Raw genomic sequence first — 18,411 nt, 5'->3', positions numbered from 1 at the left:
TACATTTCTGTGTGAGATTTTCTCCATCTACTCTGTATTCTACATTTGCATGACATGAGTTTCTGATCAATTGGCAAATCTACAGAGAATCTCTGTGAGAGTGAGTGTGGACCCTTGAATGAGTAGGTCCTGCAAAGAATTGGCATCCCATCCCAGATGTGTGTCCTACCTTGCACTCAGTGTTGGTGGGATAGGCTCCAGCACACCCAAGTTTAAGGATGCTACCATATCTGACCTGTGCTTCATATTTTATTTTTCCCCTTTAGGTGTGGGTCCAGTGTATGATTGGTTTTGTGGTTCTGGCAGTCCGGACTATCACCGTCCCATCCATCGTGGGCAGAGTTGTGCCTCTAACACTGACTGATGGTCTCTGGAGTAAGTTGCTATAAAATCAAACTGGGAGAGAGAGGTAAAAAATAAGGAGTTTTGATGAAAGAAGAGAAAAGAGTTTTTAAAATAATTACTTGGACAGGACTAAGGGTAAAGAAAGGAGTCATTCACACAATGAGACACCCATTGGCCCAAGATATGAGGCTTGTTTTTAATTACTTTTATAATTATTACTGTAAAGCAACTCTGCTCTTATAGATGCATTTAAGAAGTGAGCCTAGTAATGCTAAAGTCCAAATGTCCAAATGTAGAGGCAACAGATGACAATGGATGAGAGCGATGTGAACGGTTCACTGTAAGCAATGCAAAGTTTGTCCTACCGATATTCTGATGTGGTGAGGGGTGATGAGATTGGGATTTTTGTCCCTCTGACAAAGACGAGACCAGTCCGATCAATACTCGCACAACTGACAGACACAAGACACACAATGAGACACCCATTGGCCCAAGATATGAGGCTTGTTTTTAATTACTTTAATAATTATTACTGTAAAGCAACACTGCTCTTACAGTTGCATTTAAGAAGTGATCCCAGTAATGCTGAAGAAGACTACAGAAAGACGGATTCAAAAGTGCCATATGGTTTCTTTTGCTAATTTGAAGGTGTTATGTTCCATAAGATTTATAAACAGAATAATACTTTTATAATATCCATGATCAACAATAATACAGCTAACAAGTTGGGATACAAAGGAAGGCCTTCTTTGTTGGGTTATATTACAGCACAGACTGATAACCAGCACACACACCTCCTGGTACAGCAGCCTGATAGGACACATTACACAAAGAATTTCAAAATAAGATTTTGATTTTCATTTGATATACTTGATTAAAGATCAATTGTCTTTTTGCATGACCTTTGGAGAGTTGGAGTGCAGGGTCAGCCATTGTGCAGCACCCCAGGAGCAATTTTCAGGTTACGGGCCCAGCAGAGTAGGATCCCTTCTGGCAGTAACAAGATTTGAACCAGCAACCTTCCAGATAACAGCGCAAGTCCTTAACCACAATACATCACACAAAGCATTTTTGTGCGTGAACAAATTTTAGATACTTAATTGATAGATTTATAGCAATTTTTGAGATGTTCTTCAGTTACTCATTTATTCACTGTTTTGATATATCTTTCTTGTGTCTGTTCTTTCCGATATTGTATCATTTTGACAAGAGAGCTGACCCAGCAATTGTTTTTCATTTTTTTCCAGTGCGTTTTTTTTCTCCAGTTTTTGCCTACTTGCTGCTTGCAGTGAGTGACACCTTTGGCAGGTTTGCCACCATGCTGTATGTATTTGTAAGTATTGCTCTACTAATTGTTTTTACCTTTAGAGTGTAATACAGCTACAGGCAAAATACATCTTTTGTAAATGCTCATGCTTAGTTTCCTTTTCTTGTCACTGAACAAAGGCATGGCTTAATAACTGATTCAATACTTCATTAACCTCTTTACTTCAACATTTGAAGTACAAACTGAACTGACTGATTGAATTATAACAAACTGTGTTAAGGTCAGGTTCATGTTGTCTTCCTTTTGGAGCATGAATGGCACTGGAGGCTTAATGTTGGATGGATGGATTTTGTAAATATAAAAATGGGATCATAGTGTGGAGATTTGTTAGTGCAGGTTAGGTAGGTAGTGTGGTGTAGTGGTTAAGGCTTTGAACTCTAAACCTTGTAGTTGTGGGAGCAAATCCCGCCATTGATACTGTGTGGCTATGAGCAAGTCATTTCACCTGCCTGTGCTTCAATTAGTAAGTGAAAATAAATGTAACCAACTTATCTTAAACACTGCAATTCATGTTGAATAAAGGTGTCACTCTTAATTTACTTTGCTGACAGGTAATGCATGGCATTATAGTATAAGAAGTGAAATAACTGAATGGCTGTTTGTGGATGTAACACTTTCTGTTTATCATCTCATGGCAGAATATGTGCAGCCCTGGCTTAGCTCACTGACTTTAAAAAAAATGAAAACCTTCATAAGATTAGAGTACTGTATTTAGAAAAATTATAAGACATAAAAATGTTTCTCCACTTTATATTTTTCTTAGCACCTAAAGGATTTTAGTTTGACTGAAGATTTCTGCTATACAATTAGTCTTTTTGACTAATTTGACTAGCCGATGCAATTAGTCTTTTTGAAACAAATTCTGCATTTGAAATAAAAAACAAAACTGGAGAATAATATTTACTGAAACAATATATTTACTTAAAATTAATTAGTCTTTTAAAAACAAATCACACACCTGAATATAAATAACTGTTGTGAATTTTTTCTCCCTATGGTGTTTAAATGTCCTCTTCATGTTTAGATGGGTTTTTCTCTCGGTACTCCAGTTTTGTTACCACATTCACAAAGATGTGAAGGTTAGGGTAATCGATGAATCCAAATATGGACCCTGTGTGAATAGGCCATTCATTGCACTGGTGCCCCGTGCAGAGCTGTTTCTTGCCTTGTGGCCAGTGCTGCCAGGATAGGCTCTGGCCTTCTATGACTCTGATTTGAATGGAGTGGTTTTGAGAAAGTGTCATTATTTTAAAAATTTATCACTCAAGCTGTTTTGCAAATCTCTAGCTTTATAATTGCCACACAACTTATCATCATGTTGTGTAAGTAGTGTCCATGTGATTATGTGTACAATTTCCAATACTGAAGGCATATTGAACATATACAGTACTGTGAAAAGTTCTAGACACTTTAAATAGTTTGTAGTGGCCACGGTGACGCCAAGATTCACACTGTTGAAGTGAATGTGATTTATTTATTTTTTCAGTGGGGACCTCAGGAATGCACCTAGTCTTGGCTCAACTTGTACACACTCACTCACACAGTTAAACAGCAGATTAAATCACTAATAATGCAATATATTGAATGAAAATAGAAATATAAACAACAAATGAACAGCTAACCCTCCCTACTCCCCTATGGTAATACAAATAATAACACGACTTAACACTAATGAACCAGAACGATAAACACTAATGACAAAGTCCAAAACACAGTCCAAATGTACAGTAGAGGCACCAGATGACAATGGATGAAAGAGAGAGAGAGAGAGAGATCCTGTGAACGGTTCACTGTAAGCAATGCAAAGTTTGTGCTACCGATATTCTGATGTGGAGAGGAGTGATGAGATTGGGATTTTTGCCCCTCTGACAAAGACGAGACCAGTACGATCAATACTCACACAACTGACAGACATAAGACAACCCATACATCCAGACAGGAACAGTAATCCAGGATATGAAAATCTGTGACTGTGATGAAAAGACAGATGGATGAATTCAGACCTTAGACCTCACACCCCCTCTCGTTTTGCAGGTTCCTTCTTTAAAGGTCCCGCTGACCATATCTTCTTCCCAGCAGCCCCTGCATCTTTTTCTGCTGATGTCCAATCGAACAACACCACTGGGATCGCTGGGATATGTAGTCCTTTATTCCGTAGCACTACTACAAGTTTACAAAAATATTTGCGTTAGTTGGCTGTTTATATTAGACTGGCAAGCTTTGTTGGGCTGAATGGCCTGTTCTTGTCTAAATTTTATTAAAGTTCTAATTTATTGTGTTCTGGATTAGTACATCAATAGAAAAGAGTGTATTTTACAGTTCCAAGCATTGGTCTTACCAAAGCTGAACCACTGCATTAAGATATTTGAAATAGATTAGATTAGAGCAACTGTATTAATTCCAAAGAGAAATGTAGATGCATACAGCAGCAGAAACATAAAAAAACAAAGATCCAGGCTCACAGGGAAAAGTAATACAATGAATCAATAGACAGATAGATAAATATTAAATAAATAAATAATACATTAATAAAAATATTAATAGCATAATAAACTTTGAGTATCAGCATTTAGTATGAAATGTCATAAGGAAGCACTGAAATGCCTGATAGTGGCAGAATGAGCCTGTGTCCCAAAAGAGCGTTGTCCTGGAGGGGATTTTTTTTAATGATGGCATACAGTTTTACCACCATCCTCTTTTCCACCACAGCTTTCAGTGTGCTCAGGTTTAGCCCTGTGATGGATCAGACTTTTGTGATAAGTTTGTTCGGGCATTGTGCATCTTTTGAATTAAAGTTCCTTCACCAGGAGAACACACCACACTGGTTACAACAGACTGCTAAAACATTTTCAGCACCCTGTTGCTTACTTCAAAAGACCCGAGTCTCGTTAGGAAGTACAGTCTACTCTGCCCCTTCATATACCACCATGTTGTCAAACCAGCCCAGTTTGCTGTTTACGTGAACCTCCAGGTGCTTGTACTGTAGCTCTGCACCACTTCCATGTCCTTCCACTGAATGGTGACTGGTATTAGAGGCTTTTTCACATTCCATATGTCCACTGTCAAATCATTTGTCTTACTGATGGTGAAAGAAAGAGAGAAGGAAAGGAAAGGAAAGGAAGGAAAGAAAGAAAGAAAGCTAAGACAGTAATAGGCCACTTTTCAGTTAAACAATCTGAGATCTTTATTGTTCAGTGCTTGATTAAGCAAATATAGCAAATGGATGCTAATTAATGACATAAAGTGTAGGTTTAAATTAAGATTAATTGAAACAGAAACAGCTGTGTACAGATAATAAAACTGTGCAAGGGACAAGGGAGGTTGGGGTAAACTTGGTGGTTTAACCTGCAAATCACACACCATGGCACTTTTGCAACAAGCCACAAGGTGGTCATCCTGCATTATCAAGGACCAAGCAGAAATTGTACAGCAGACAGGTGTTTCCAGATTTGCTGCCCATGACCTTCTGTAGAAGCAAATATAAATGGGCAAAGTTGAGGACTGTAAACCAAGTGCAATAAATGAGAAGTACTGTATATCAAGCGAACGTACCTTTGAAATAGGCAAATGTCCAGCACTGCCCTCAGCTCCCAACTGGCAGAAACCACTAGGGCCTTGGCATACCAACAGTCTTATCAGAAGTGACCTTCATGGAAGAGCTGCATCCAAAAAACCATTCCTCCAAGGTGGCAATAAAGCCAAACAACTTGTTTGTGCACAAAAACACAAGGATTGGGGTGAAGAAATATGACATATGGTGCCCTGGACTGGTTAGTTAAAAATTTTAAATTTTTGGCTCTAACAGAAAGTAGTGTGTCCACCAAACAGCTACAGAATGTTTCATGAATGAATGTCTGTAGCCAACAATGAACCACAGTAGAGGTTTCTTATAGGCACGAAGCAGCATTTGTACAAAATGAGTTGGTGATTTGATCAAAATCGATGGCTCCCTCATTGCTGCCACACACAGTCTTAGCCATCATGCAATACATTTAAGTACAGGTTTGGTTGGTCCCAGCTTCATTCTGCAGCATTAATATGACCCCAAACACATGACTGAAATCATAAAAAAAAATATCTGCGCTAAAATTGGTGCACATAATTCTGCAAGAGATGGTATGGTCCCCATAGAATCCTGATCTCAACATAATCAAGCCAGTCTGTAATTACTTACTGAGACTGACATAAGTAAGATGACCAAAGTCTGCAGTGGAAGTTACAGTATATTAAAATTATAGTATATGCTCCTCTCTCACCTCCCAGGTCTTGTGTTGGCTCATCACTAACTAAGAAAGCTCCTCTAATTTTGCTTTTACATTTTCAAAGGTTCACAGAAACAAGTACTTTGTGCTTACCATAATTTCAATGATATTACATTCAGTCTATTTGTTGCACAGTAGTGCCACAGAGAAAATTAGTGGTCAGCATTTAATTTAATAAAATGAAAGGCTGCAGAATTCTATTGTTGTCTTAAAATCTGTGAAGGTTTCATACATAGTGCTGATTAGTTGACTTCTGAATTAAGCTATTTTTAAGAGTATCTTGAAAGTGTTCCCTAAATATGCTAACAAAATGAGCTGTGCATGTATGTTTAATTTGGTAATGGTATCTGGTAGGCCTAAATTCAAAAAATCAGGGCATAATGAAAAGTCTATGTATAATCCTTTAAAAGTGTTGAGGGCAGGACTTAGCAGTTTTTGAGAGATATATAAAAGTATATGAGCTACAGAAACTGACTAAAAATTGTCAGTTTGACAAAATAATGAAGCCATAAATTACTGTACAGTTGGTGCATTCTTTATGAAAGGAGTGGTTTCTATGTTGGACTTGAAATTGCAAGGCTGTTTTGACGCCTGCTTCATCTAATTGTTAAAACATTAACATTTTTTATCATATATTGTCATTATTTCAGTAAATCATTTTAGGTAGACATATCTGTCAAACATGAAGTAATTTAACATTAAACATAGTTAACTTACAGTATATTAACTGGTCCTCCAACTTGCAGGGAAAACTTGGGGGTTGGTGGCAGGATTGGCACTTCAGCCACCATATAAACCCTCACACTGTTCAGTGTGGTGCTGAGGTGTCACCCGTTGCAAGGCTGAACTGAGGTCCCAATAATGGGTGGTTTGCCGTGTGGTAGGTGCGGCAACGTGCTGCTTCCAACCTCCTGAGTTAACTTATATGGTGTATACCATAAGCAGCTGCCTTCAATGAATTATTAAATGAACCCTCTGTATTATTCTAAGATATGATTGTTATGATTAGGGACATCCAATCAAGTAGCAGTCTCATTCCTGAGTGACATATAAGCCTGCCGATCAGTGATTTCCTTGTAGTCTTGCTTGACTTGACTGAACTCCTTGCCCATGGTTTGGTTTCAGCTTGTCATTTGCTTAATTTTGAGACTTTAAGCCACTACAATAGTACTAACTCGATTCCACATGAATGCATTCTAGTTTTTTGTATCTAATAAACTTTTTTTCTGATTGATTCTCCACAGCCTAGTGCCAGACGTATATGGCTGTTGCTCTTCGTTGGCCTGTACAGTCTTTTCCTCCCTGCCTTTTTATTCTGCAATGTCCAGCCCCGCAGTCACCTCCCAGTTGTGTTCAAGTATGATGCTATTTTCATAGTACTGGTACTAGTTTTTGCCATGATGGGTGGCTACCTGCGGACCATCTGCTCCTGCCATATAACACAGTAAGTAGCAGACATACAGTTGAAGTCAGAAGTTTGCATTCACTTAGGGAGAATTTTTTAAAACTCACTTTATAACCCCTCCTATGACAAACTACCAATTTGGCATATCATTTAAGACATCTACTCAGTGTAGGGCAAAAGTATTTTTTTCCCCAACGTTGTTCACAGATGAGTATTTCACTTTTTATTGACTATATCATATATATTTATTGATTTATATACAGTGATCCCTCGCTATATTGCGCTTCGCCTTTCGCGGCTTCACTCCATCGCGGATTTTATATGTAAGCATATTTAAATATATATCGATTTTTTGCTGGTTCGCGGATTTCTGCGGATAATGGGTCTTTTAATTTCTGGTACATGCTTCCTCAGTTGGTTTGCCCAGTTGATTTCATACAAGGGACGCTATTGGCAGATGGCTGAGAAGCTAGATTGCTTACTTTTCTCTCTCTCTTGCGCTGACTATCTGTGATCCTGACGTATGGGGATTGAGCAGGGGGGCTGTTCGCACACCTAGACGATACGGACGCTCGTCTAAAAATGCTGAAAGATTATCTTCACGTTGCTATCTTTTGTGCAGCTGCTTTCTGAAACGACATGCTGCACAGTGCTTCGCATACTTAAAAGCTCGAAGGGCACGTATTGATTTTTGACTGAAAAACAAACTCTGTCTCTATCTCTCTCTCTCTCTTTCTCTCCCTGCTCCTGACGGAGGGGGTGTGAGCTGCCGCCTTCAACAGCTTTGTGCCGCGGTGCTTCGCATACTTAAAAGCCAAACAGCCCTATTGATTTGTTTGCTAGAGATTGTTTTCTCTATCTATGTGACATTCTGTGCTCCTGACACGCACTCCTTTGAAGAGGAAGATATTTTTGCATTCTTTTAATTGTGAGACAGAACTGTCATCTCTGTCTTGTCATGGAGCACAGTTTAAACTTTTGAAAAAGAGACAAATGTTTGTTTGCAGTGTTTGAATAACGTTCCTGTCTCTCTACAACCTCCTGTGTTTCTGCGCAAATCTGTGACCCAAGCATGACAATATAAAAATAACCATATAAGCATATGGTTTCTACTTCGCGGATTTTCTTATTTCGCGGGTGGCTCTGGAACGCAACCCCCGCGATGGAGGAGGGATTACTGTACCATAAATCAAGATGTGTTTGAGATCATCAGTGTCATCATTTCGTTTTAACAACTTAACTATCTTATCATTTGAACACAATCTTGATTAAAATGTAGATCATGACGAAACCGTTCACCAGTTCAATCTAAAGCCGTGACGCTTTTGTTTAGCATAAAACTTTACAGGACAGGTAGGGACTGATTTTCTGTGTGTTCACCGTGAAACAACAATGTTTGATTGCCTTTTAGAATTTTTGCCCAACTTTTGCTTGATCCCAATAATTCAGTTATGTGAATGTACCACAGTATGAATAGATGTATTTTTGGAAAAATGCCGTTATACAGTATATTTTACTAAAAACTACAACACCCACAAGCCCACCCTAACATCTAATCCTGGCTATGCCCCTGCTGTGAACATTGTTGGAAAAAAATATTTTTGCCCTGCACAAAGTAGATGTCTTATACGATATGCCAAATTTACAGTTTGTTAGCATAAAAATCTATGGAGGGGTTATAATGTGAGTTTTAAAGAATTTACCCTAAGTGTATGTAAACTTCTGACGTCAACTGTAGACTCAGTTTTTCCACTATGTTACACTAATAGCATGCTTATTCTGGACTATTCTTAAACTTGTTTGCATTTTTATGTCCAAATAAATACTAATTACTTGCCATGCCCTCTTCTGCCCTCCCCCTTTTATGCTAAGTTGACTTGATTAGTCAAGCAGAATGTCTCTACTGCCAATACAAAAGCCTTTCTCCTAGACACTAACCTAAACCTGAATACAATGGATGATTGAACGTGTGCTGCATGAATAGCGGATTCTTATTCTACTAAACACGATTAAAACTACTTCAAGTGAAGAGATCTGCTCAGGACAAGAGACTCTTTAAAACTTACCAACTTTTAAAACTTGAATCCTGGCACTTTTCTGCATAATCATATTATCTCCCACCAGATGTGTGCAGAACTCTAAATGAGAAGGATGAATGATTGTTGTGGTATTAAAATTCTTTGCTTTGATTAAAGGAGTAGCAAAAATGGCTTGTCCTTCTGTAATCCATCAAGAAATGATAAGTTATTTTCCTTGCATTTTGATATGTGACAATAAAAAACGCTTTGACAGGGAAAAGACCATTTTTTCCCCATCATAGCCTGTTAAACACTATTAAAATAACCTTGGCATATTATTATCAAGTTGAGATCTGTGTTGGCTGGGATTGGCTCCAGCAGACCCCCGTGACCCTGTGTTCGGATTCAGCGGGTTGGAAAATGGATGGATGGATGGATTTGAAGGTTTCCAAGTATTATGTGCTACACTTTTTCACATGTCTTTAGTCCTCTATGTAAATATGAACCAGTCCTCAAAGTTGGATCAACTTAATACATTTTTAATGCAAATATTTTTAGGTATTTTATTCATGCACTAAAAGGAAATATTTTCTTTTTGTCTTTTTTAATGTATTCTTTTCCAGGATAATGCCTGTGGATAAAGTGCATATTGCAGGAGAGATGGTGAACCTGTTCTCTGTTTATGGCTCCATCCTAGGATTTCTGGCGTTCCTGTTCACAGCTATAGTGTAGTTCTGTTTTTCAGCAACTTACTGGCTAAGAAGGAAAACTTGAGACTACACAACTGCAGGTTCTAACCCCACCCAACGCACTTGTCCAAATGTAGATCTGAATGTAATCCTGAATATTTATCAATCTATTGATTTTCAAACCCACCCAGGTTCACCAAGGCCAAGAGCTATATTAGTAGCTTTGAGAACAAGAAAGGGTGGGATTCCATCACAGAGCACAGACTCACTTACACACTCACAATTAAAAATACTGGGAGAATTTAGAGTTGGCAATTAACCTAATATTCATGTCTTTAAGATGCATGAAGAATACCAGCCATGAGCTCTTACAAGATCCATGTAGATCATAAACAGCCTAGTGTAGTATTTTGTCTGTTTCTTAAGTGTGTTTTGTCTGGTTTGGGGTTTTTCTGCATGGGAATATTGTTTTTGATATTAGATTTTATTTTGTCTTCTATTTTTAGGTGCATTCTCATATAATTTGCACCTATTGTGAAAGCTCATATCTGTCAGTCCGCATAAAACAACTTGGCCCCCAGTGGATCAATTTTGCTGAAATGTGGCACACTTATTCTTCAGGAAAATTTGCCAAGACAGTTCCTTTTTCACTCAGATATCTTGAACAGATCATGCTGTACAAAATTTTTAAATTTCAAAATTTCTCATTGTTAAGCATTGGCAAATTTGGAAGCTCGTCCATCTTCTAACAAAGAAATGTTCTGTCTGACTTCAACTAGGAATTAGTTTAGTGTTCCGATTTTACCTTGAACTTCTATATGTAAAAAACAGCGATGTTATCAACCTACAGCTAAAGGGTGTTTGAAATAATTAATCACACAGGAAAGGTGCAGCTTCTCTAAGTGATATAAATATACAGTAGGACAGGTTTAAAACTGGACAAACTGGGAAGTAGGAGGCTTCAGTGGTTTAAGCCCTGGAACTTTTAGTCTTTTATATAAACAATAATTGCAGCTAGTCCCTGATCTTCTTGTCCATTGTGTACCATTTGTATTCCCATTATACAGTAAATCAGTTCCTTTCCAAGTTCTTACTATTTATATAATTTTAATGAATTACAGTGTTTATTTACTATGTTTTAACTAATATTAATAGCTAGATGGGGAATTTATTTCAGTCCATTTTCACTTTTCATGGGTTAATATTGATACTGACTTTATGCTAGTATTGGTCATCTTGCATTAATGGATATTTTTCAAATACTAATTTCACTGCACAACAAAGTTTTTGTTTCTTGAACACTGTTGGTTGATTCTTATAGATTTTTGGGTGCTGATCACGAATATCACATCAAGCCATTTTAGAAAAATCTTCAGTTTTGTAATGATTTTTTCTTATATTTGCATCCTAACATTTTTCGCTCCCATAAGTGACTTATCAACAACGGTTTGTGCAGCCTGGGCATGTCCAGGTATGGAATTAGGCCAGGTTGGAAGCTGTTCTGTGGAAGTTGACATCCTGGGTATGCCTGGGCAGGTCTGAACGAGCCTGACACATTCTCAGCATGCTATAAAGGTGGTTTGCATACACCGATCCTGCTCATTTGATTAATATACAGTAGATAGTCAGTGTGTATGTATAGTATCAGTATAGTAAAGTATAGTATCTGTAGCAATCTAACAGTAAGTAAGCTTGATGCTATAGACGTTTTGGTGTCGGGCGATATGTCTTGTCAATGTCGTAACAGCCATGATACATTCTGCTATATCTGTGGCTAATATACACTTGTGCCTCAGACGTTGGAGGACTGCTCTTGTGAAGAAAGATTATCATCTGTATTTCGGCTGCAAAATTGGTGATCAAGACAAGGAATGGGCGCCTCACATTTGCTGTGCGACATATGCTGTCAGTCTGAGAACCTGGCTCAGAGGCACTCGAAAGACCAGGGGTCGGGAACCTATGGCTCGCGAGCCAGATGTGGCTCTTTTGATGGCTGCATCTGGCTCGCAGACAAATCTTTAATAAAAAAATAATAACGTTAAAAATCTAAAACATTCTCATGTATTTCAATCCATTCATTTCCTACCGCTCATGTTCATGGTTGCGGGTGGCTGGAGCCAATCACAGCTGTCCTCCGGGACAACACCAAATTTTTATTGGATAATGCGTAACGTACATGGGTCGTTGTGAGGTCAGGAAGTAAACTTCCCTCCTTTTAATCAAGTAGTCAGCTAGCTAATTGCAGAAACCCTTTTATCGAAGAAGATGGCTAAAAGAAAAAAAGAGGAGTATCATCGTACTTTTCAGCAGGAATGGACAGAGGAATTCACCTTTGTGGAGAGAGCAGGTTCTGCAGTGTGTCTAATATGCAATGATAAAATTGCATCGATGAAACGGTCAAATATAAAGCGGCACTTCGACACACGCCATACTACATTTGCATCGAAATATCCTGCAGGGGACAGCAGGAAGAAAGCATGTCAAGAGCTACTGTGCAGAGTGCAAGCTAGTCAGCAGCAACTCCATGTTTGGACCCAACAAGGTGACTGGAATTCGGCTAGCTTTGCTGGTACTTTAGCAATTGTGAGAAACGGAAAGCCATTCACAGATGGGGAGTATGCCAAAACATTCATGCTTGATGTTGCCAATGAACTTTTTGACCACTTTTCGGATAAAGACAAGATAATCAAACAAATAAAAAACATGCCTCTGTCGTCAAGAACTGTTCACGATCGTACCATCATGATGGCAAATCAAATTGAGGCAACACAAGTGAAGGACATAAATGCAGCACCATTCTTTTCTCTCGCTTTGGATGAGTCAACAGACGTTTAATGGATGGAAGTCTCAACGCCTGCTTAACTTCACCTCGTATCAAGCAGACTACAAAGCCATCAGCAAAACCATGCAGCACCAGAAGTCGCATTAATGATAAGAAGTACTTCATTCATCATTGGTTAGCAACACCACAACAACGTTATTAAAAAGAATTCAGAGACTTATTGTACTTTAAAAGTGTTGGTCTTACATAAAATGCACACATTTACTTGCATTTCGTTTTAAACATATTGTATGGCTCTCATATGTGGCGTTCATGGCTCTCTCAGCCAAAAAAAGGTTCCCGACCCCTGCGAAAGACGATGCAAATGTTCCGATGATATGGCGAGAACAGAAACACCATGTGACGGGGCTGTTACTTCTGTTTGACTAATGTGTCTGGTTTCTCTGCCAAAAACAAGAAGTCAATGGAATATCCTAATCTGACTTCAGCAATGAGACCCGTGCTACAGGACGACAGTCTTCCAATTCTGAAACCACCAGAAGAATGGACCTTAGACGAACCAGATGAAGAAACTGCAATGCAGGGTACTGACAGTGACATTGACCTGGATTTTGAACCGTGCACATCTGGCGTTCCACAACTGATAACACAGTCAGAATTGAATGATTTGGTCAGAGATTTGGGACTGTCAAAAGCAAAAGCCGAGCTGCTGGGTTCGAGACTGCAGGAATGGTGTTTGCGGTCACCAGGTATGAAAATTTCTGTGTTTCGAGGCCGACATCATAATATAACCAGTCGACAGTCTGTTTCTGTTGTGACATTGAAGGATTGTTCTCGGCCTTGGGATGTGATCACAACCCGGAAGAGTGGCGTCTCTTCATTGATTCATCAATGTTAAGCCTGAAAGCTGTTCTGCTACACAATGGCAAAGTTTATCCTTCAATACCTGTTGACTATGCAGCATACATGAAAGAAACGTATGAGAACATGGAACTGTTGCTGAAGCACGTCCAGTATAGAAGGTACAACGGGACTATCTGTGGAGATCTTAAAGTCGTTGCTATGCTACTAGGACTGCAGCTCGGCTATATAAAGTACTGTTGTTTCATTTGTGAATGGGACAGCCGTGCCAAAGAGTCACACTATTCTCGAAAGAACTGGCCACTCTGTAAAAAGTCAGTTCCAGGACAGAAAAATGTGGCACATGAATCACTTGTCGACCCGGCAAAGATATTTTTGCCGCCTCTTCACATAAAACTAGGACTCATGAAGAATTTCATGAAAGCACTGAACGAGGAAGGCAAAGGTTTTCGTTATTTAAGACGGATGTTTCCAAGATCAAAAAGGGCATTTTTGTTGGCCCCCTGATCAGACATGTTATGAGTGACAAGCGGTTTGAAGATCTGTTAATTGGGCCGGAAAAAATTGCCTGGAAAGCCTTCAAAGATGTTGTTGACAATTTTCTGGGCAATTACAGAGCCCCAAGCTACATTCAGCTCGTAGACAAACCTCTCAAAGCATACAAAACAATGAAGTGCAACATGTCACTCAAGATTCATTTCCTCCACTCACACTTAGACTTTTTCCCCGCAAATCTTGCTGCTGTCAGTGACGAACACAGTGAAAGGTTTCACCAGGACATTGCTACGATGGAGAAACGATACCAGGGCAACTGGAATCCGTCAATGCTTGCTGACTACTGTTGCACACTGCAACATGATGCACCAGACATTGAATACAAAAGAAAATCAGGAGCAAAACACTTTTAATTCTGTTGAATTTAATAGTTTATGTGAAACATAAACGTGACTAAATCCGTTTATTGTCAGTAAACATATAAATGTCTATTTCTCAGAGTTTCCTACATAATGCAGTAAAACCAAAACTATATTTGTGCATAGCCAGTAGGTACCTGTCACAATCAGCAAAAACTTTTCAGGAAGCAAGACGTTGGATACTAGTCTATTGGGTATACTTTCAAAAATATGTTTACTAAAATTGAAAAACAATTAGTCGCATTCCCTCCACCACTGACATACACCAGTCAATGCCATTTTCACATCACTTGGATTGCAGTCTGCTCTGTATTAAAGCTATTGAGCCACACCAAAGCCTATTTAAGCTACTTTTAACTCCATTGTAAAGTGCTGTTAAAAAGCATGTGTTTAATATACTACTAACACATAGAATTGCATTCTGTTATTGTTATTACTTTTGAATATGACTCATTGTTACAAAACAATTTAATAATCAAAAATATAACTGTCAACCCTCGCAAACATATGCAGTTTTTAATATCTGGAAAAAAATTGGGATTAAATTGCTCAGAGATCTTTATATAGACAACATCTTTGCTCTTACAAACAATTACATTCCAAATTTAACTTTCCAGCTACACATTTCTTTCACTATCTTCAAATTAGGAAATTTGTTAAACAGAACCTGCCCAATTTTCCTCATTTTGCACTCTCATCCATGCTGGAAAAAATATTGCTCAATTTCAGGGACTTAGACACCATCTCTGCAATATATAAAATTATTTTACAGTCCCTCCCTTTCAAAGATCCAAGAGAACAATGGGAAAAATATCTCTTAATCAATATATCAGAAAGGGAGTGGAAAGTATCAATGCAAAGAATTCACTCAAGCTCCATATGCTCAAAGCACACAATTATTCAACTCAAAATTATATATCGAGCACATCTGTCTCGCCTAAAACTGTCCAAAATGTTTCCAGGGCAAGATCCAACCTGCGAACGCTGCAATCGAGTCCCAGCCTCACTGGGTCACATGTTTTGGGCCTGCACCAACTTAACATCATTTTGGACCAAAATTTTGAAGTGCCTTTCAGACAGCCTTGGTGTCACAATCCCTCCTAACACATTAACAGCTGTATTTGGTGTTCTTCCAGATGGGTTCAAATTGGAGAAGGACAAACAAACTGTGATTGCATTCACTACACTTTTGGCACGCAGACTTATTTTGCTAAACTGGAAGAATCCTAACTCTCCTCTTTTAAGTCAGTGGGTAATCAATGTTTTATATTATTTGAAATTGGAAAAAATCAAATATTTAGTTAGAGGATCTGTACAGAATTTTTTTTTAAACCTGGCAGGATCTAATCATTAAAATTTTATTTTATTTCCGCATTTCTTTTTCCTCTCCATTCATCTCTACTGGCCTATTAAACTCATCAATTTAGGTATGTTTACAAGCCTTAAGTTTTACCCCCTGCGGTGGGTTGGCACCCTGCCCGGGATTGGTTCCTGCCTTGTGCCCTGTGTTGGTTGGGTTTGGCTCCAGCAGACCCCCGTGACCCTGTGTTCAGATGCAGCGGGTTGGAAAATGGATGAAGTTTTACCCCGTGGGCCATGCTCTCTCTCTCGGGTGGGGGTCGACTTGTTTTTCAATCCTATTTTTTGTAAAAATGTATTGATTTGTATGAATGATTACAATATATTATATACTAGCAAAGTACCCGCGCTTCGCAGCGGAGAAGTAGTGTGTTAAAGAGGTTATGTAAACATATATATACATATACATATATATATACATATCTATATATACAGTAATCCCTCGCTATATCGCGCTTCACCTTTCGCGGCTTCACTCCATTGCGGATTTTATATGTAAGCATATTTAAATATATATCTCGGATTTTTCGCTGCTTCGCGGGTTTCTGCGGACAATGGGTCTTTTAATTTCTGGTACATGCTTCCTCAGTTGGTTTGCCCAGTTGATTTCATACAAGGGACGCTATTGGCAGATGGCTGAGAAGCTACCCAACTTACTTTTCTCTCTCTCTCTCTCTCTTGCGCCGACGTAGGGGGGTGTGAGCAGGGGGGCTGTTCGCACACCTAGACGATAGGGACGTTGCTACCTTCTGTGTGCAGCTGCTTCCTGAAGGACATGCTGCACGGTGCTTCGCATACTTAAAAGCTCAAAGGGCATGTATTGATTTTTGACTTTGTTTTTCTCTGGCTCTCTCTCTCCCTGCTCCTGACGGAGGGGGTGTGAGCTGCCGCCTTCAACAGCTTTGTGCCGGCGGTGCTTCACATACTTAAAAGCAAACAGCCCTATTGATTTGTTTGCTTTCCTCTGTCTTTCTGACAGACTCTGCTCCTGACGGGCACTCCTTTGAAGAGGAAAATATGTTTGCATTCTTTTAATTGTGAGACGGAACTGTCATCTCTGTCTTGTCATGGAGCACAGTTTAAACTTTTGAAAAAGAGACAAATGTTTGTTTGCAGTGTTTGAATAACGTTCCTGTCTCTCTACAACCTCCTGTGTTTCTGCGCAAATCTGTGACCCAAGCATGACAATATAAAAATAACCATATAAACATATGGTTTCTACTTTGCGGATTTTCTTATTTTGCGGGTGGCTCTGGAACGCAACCCCTGCGATGGAGGAGGGATTACTGTACACATATCTACATATACATATATATACATACATATACACATACACATATACATATATATATATACATATGCAAATTTACACATCTACATATATATACATATAAATATATACATATCTACATATATATATATATATATATATATATATATATATATATATATATATATAAAATATATATATATATACATATGCACGTATATATATAATATAAATATAGACATACATATATACATACATACATTCACCTATATATATATATATATATATATATATATATATATATATATAGTAAAATACCCGCGCTTCGCAGCGGAGAAGTAGTGTGTTAAAGAAGTTATGTAAACATATATATACATATACATATATACACATATCTACATATACATATATATACAGTATATACACATATACATAAACACACACACATATACATCCATCCATCCTCTTCATATATACATATATACATACATACATAGTGTGTTGTAACACGGGCTGTGATTGTTACATGGGAGAGATACGACAAATCACAGCTTCCCGCTTTCTAATTGGGCCTGTGATTGGTGCTTTGACTGATGCCTAGATCCCACAGTATCTCCCCTTAGGAGAGGCGTTAGGCAAGTGTAATTGAATAGCGGTGCTGCAAGTTTAGCTTTAAACCTGTTTTTAAGGCTTATTGACTGAAAGGGGCTTTCATGAAAAAACGTAGGGCTTTGCTACAGGATACACCCTCCACAAGTTAAGGAAGTAAAAATAAAGGTATATATCTTTTATACAAGCAGATTTAGCATTTGTTGTGGTGTGAAATTTGTACGTCAGACAAAACAAATGTAATATTAGTGTTATTCATGCAAACAGCAATACTTTGATATTTAACATCCAGTGTTTAGGACTGACTTGGGAATTTATTGCAAGGTTGGGGGAAATGCCTAAATCCAGTTTGTCAAATGATTCTCTGCAGGACATACTCTCTCAGTCAACCCTCACAGGAAAGCCAAACTACCTGGCTGGCAAGCTTCACTCAGCAAATGTTTTTTTGGGGAGTAGGTATGAAAATAAGTCAGTAACTGAGGGATGTGTCGCACCAGAATTTTGCTGGTCTAAATTTGGATAACTGGTTTCAATCAGAAGCCATTCTGTACCATAACACCCTACTGGCTG

At 38.5% G+C, this 18,411-nt stretch overlaps 1 protein-coding gene across 1 annotated transcript; it reads left to right on the top strand.

Annotated features, from left to right (window-relative positions):
* The first annotated feature begins 270 nt into the window (after nt 1–270).
* LOC127525913 (equilibrative nucleoside transporter 1-like) lies at nt 271–10,811 on the top strand. Its single transcript, XM_051919225.1, has 4 exons — nt 271–375; nt 1,593–1,678; nt 7,179–7,378; nt 9,981–10,811. The coding sequence occupies exons 1-4, from the start codon at nt 282–284 to the stop codon at nt 10,087–10,089; spliced, it is 489 nt and encodes a 162-aa protein (XP_051775185.1). The 5' UTR covers nt 271–281; the 3' UTR covers nt 10,090–10,811.
* The last annotated feature ends 7,600 nt before the right edge of the window (nt 10,812–18,411 follow it).

The sequence above is a fragment of the Erpetoichthys calabaricus genome, chromosome 1 (genome assembly GCF_900747795.2).
Source record: "Erpetoichthys calabaricus chromosome 1, fErpCal1.3, whole genome shotgun sequence".
In the NCBI taxonomy this organism is placed as follows: Eukaryota; Metazoa; Chordata; class Cladistia; order Polypteriformes; family Polypteridae; genus Erpetoichthys; species Erpetoichthys calabaricus.
Note: the sequence above shows the minus strand (reverse complement) of the source record. Positions and strands in the feature narration are given on the sequence as shown.

Coding starts and splice junctions, on each gene's coding strand:
- LOC127525913 (XM_051919225.1), top strand. CDS start 282: ATGATTGGTTTTGTGGTTCTGGCAGTCCGGACTATCACCGTCCCATCC. Junction 376..1,592: donor ACTGACTGATGGTCTCTGGA/GTAAGTTGCTAT, acceptor ATTTTTTTCCAG/TGCGTTTTTTTTCTCCAGTT. Junction 7,379..9,980: donor TGCTCCTGCCATATAACACA/GTAAGTAGCAGA, acceptor ATTCTTTTCCAG/GATAATGCCTGTGGATAAAG.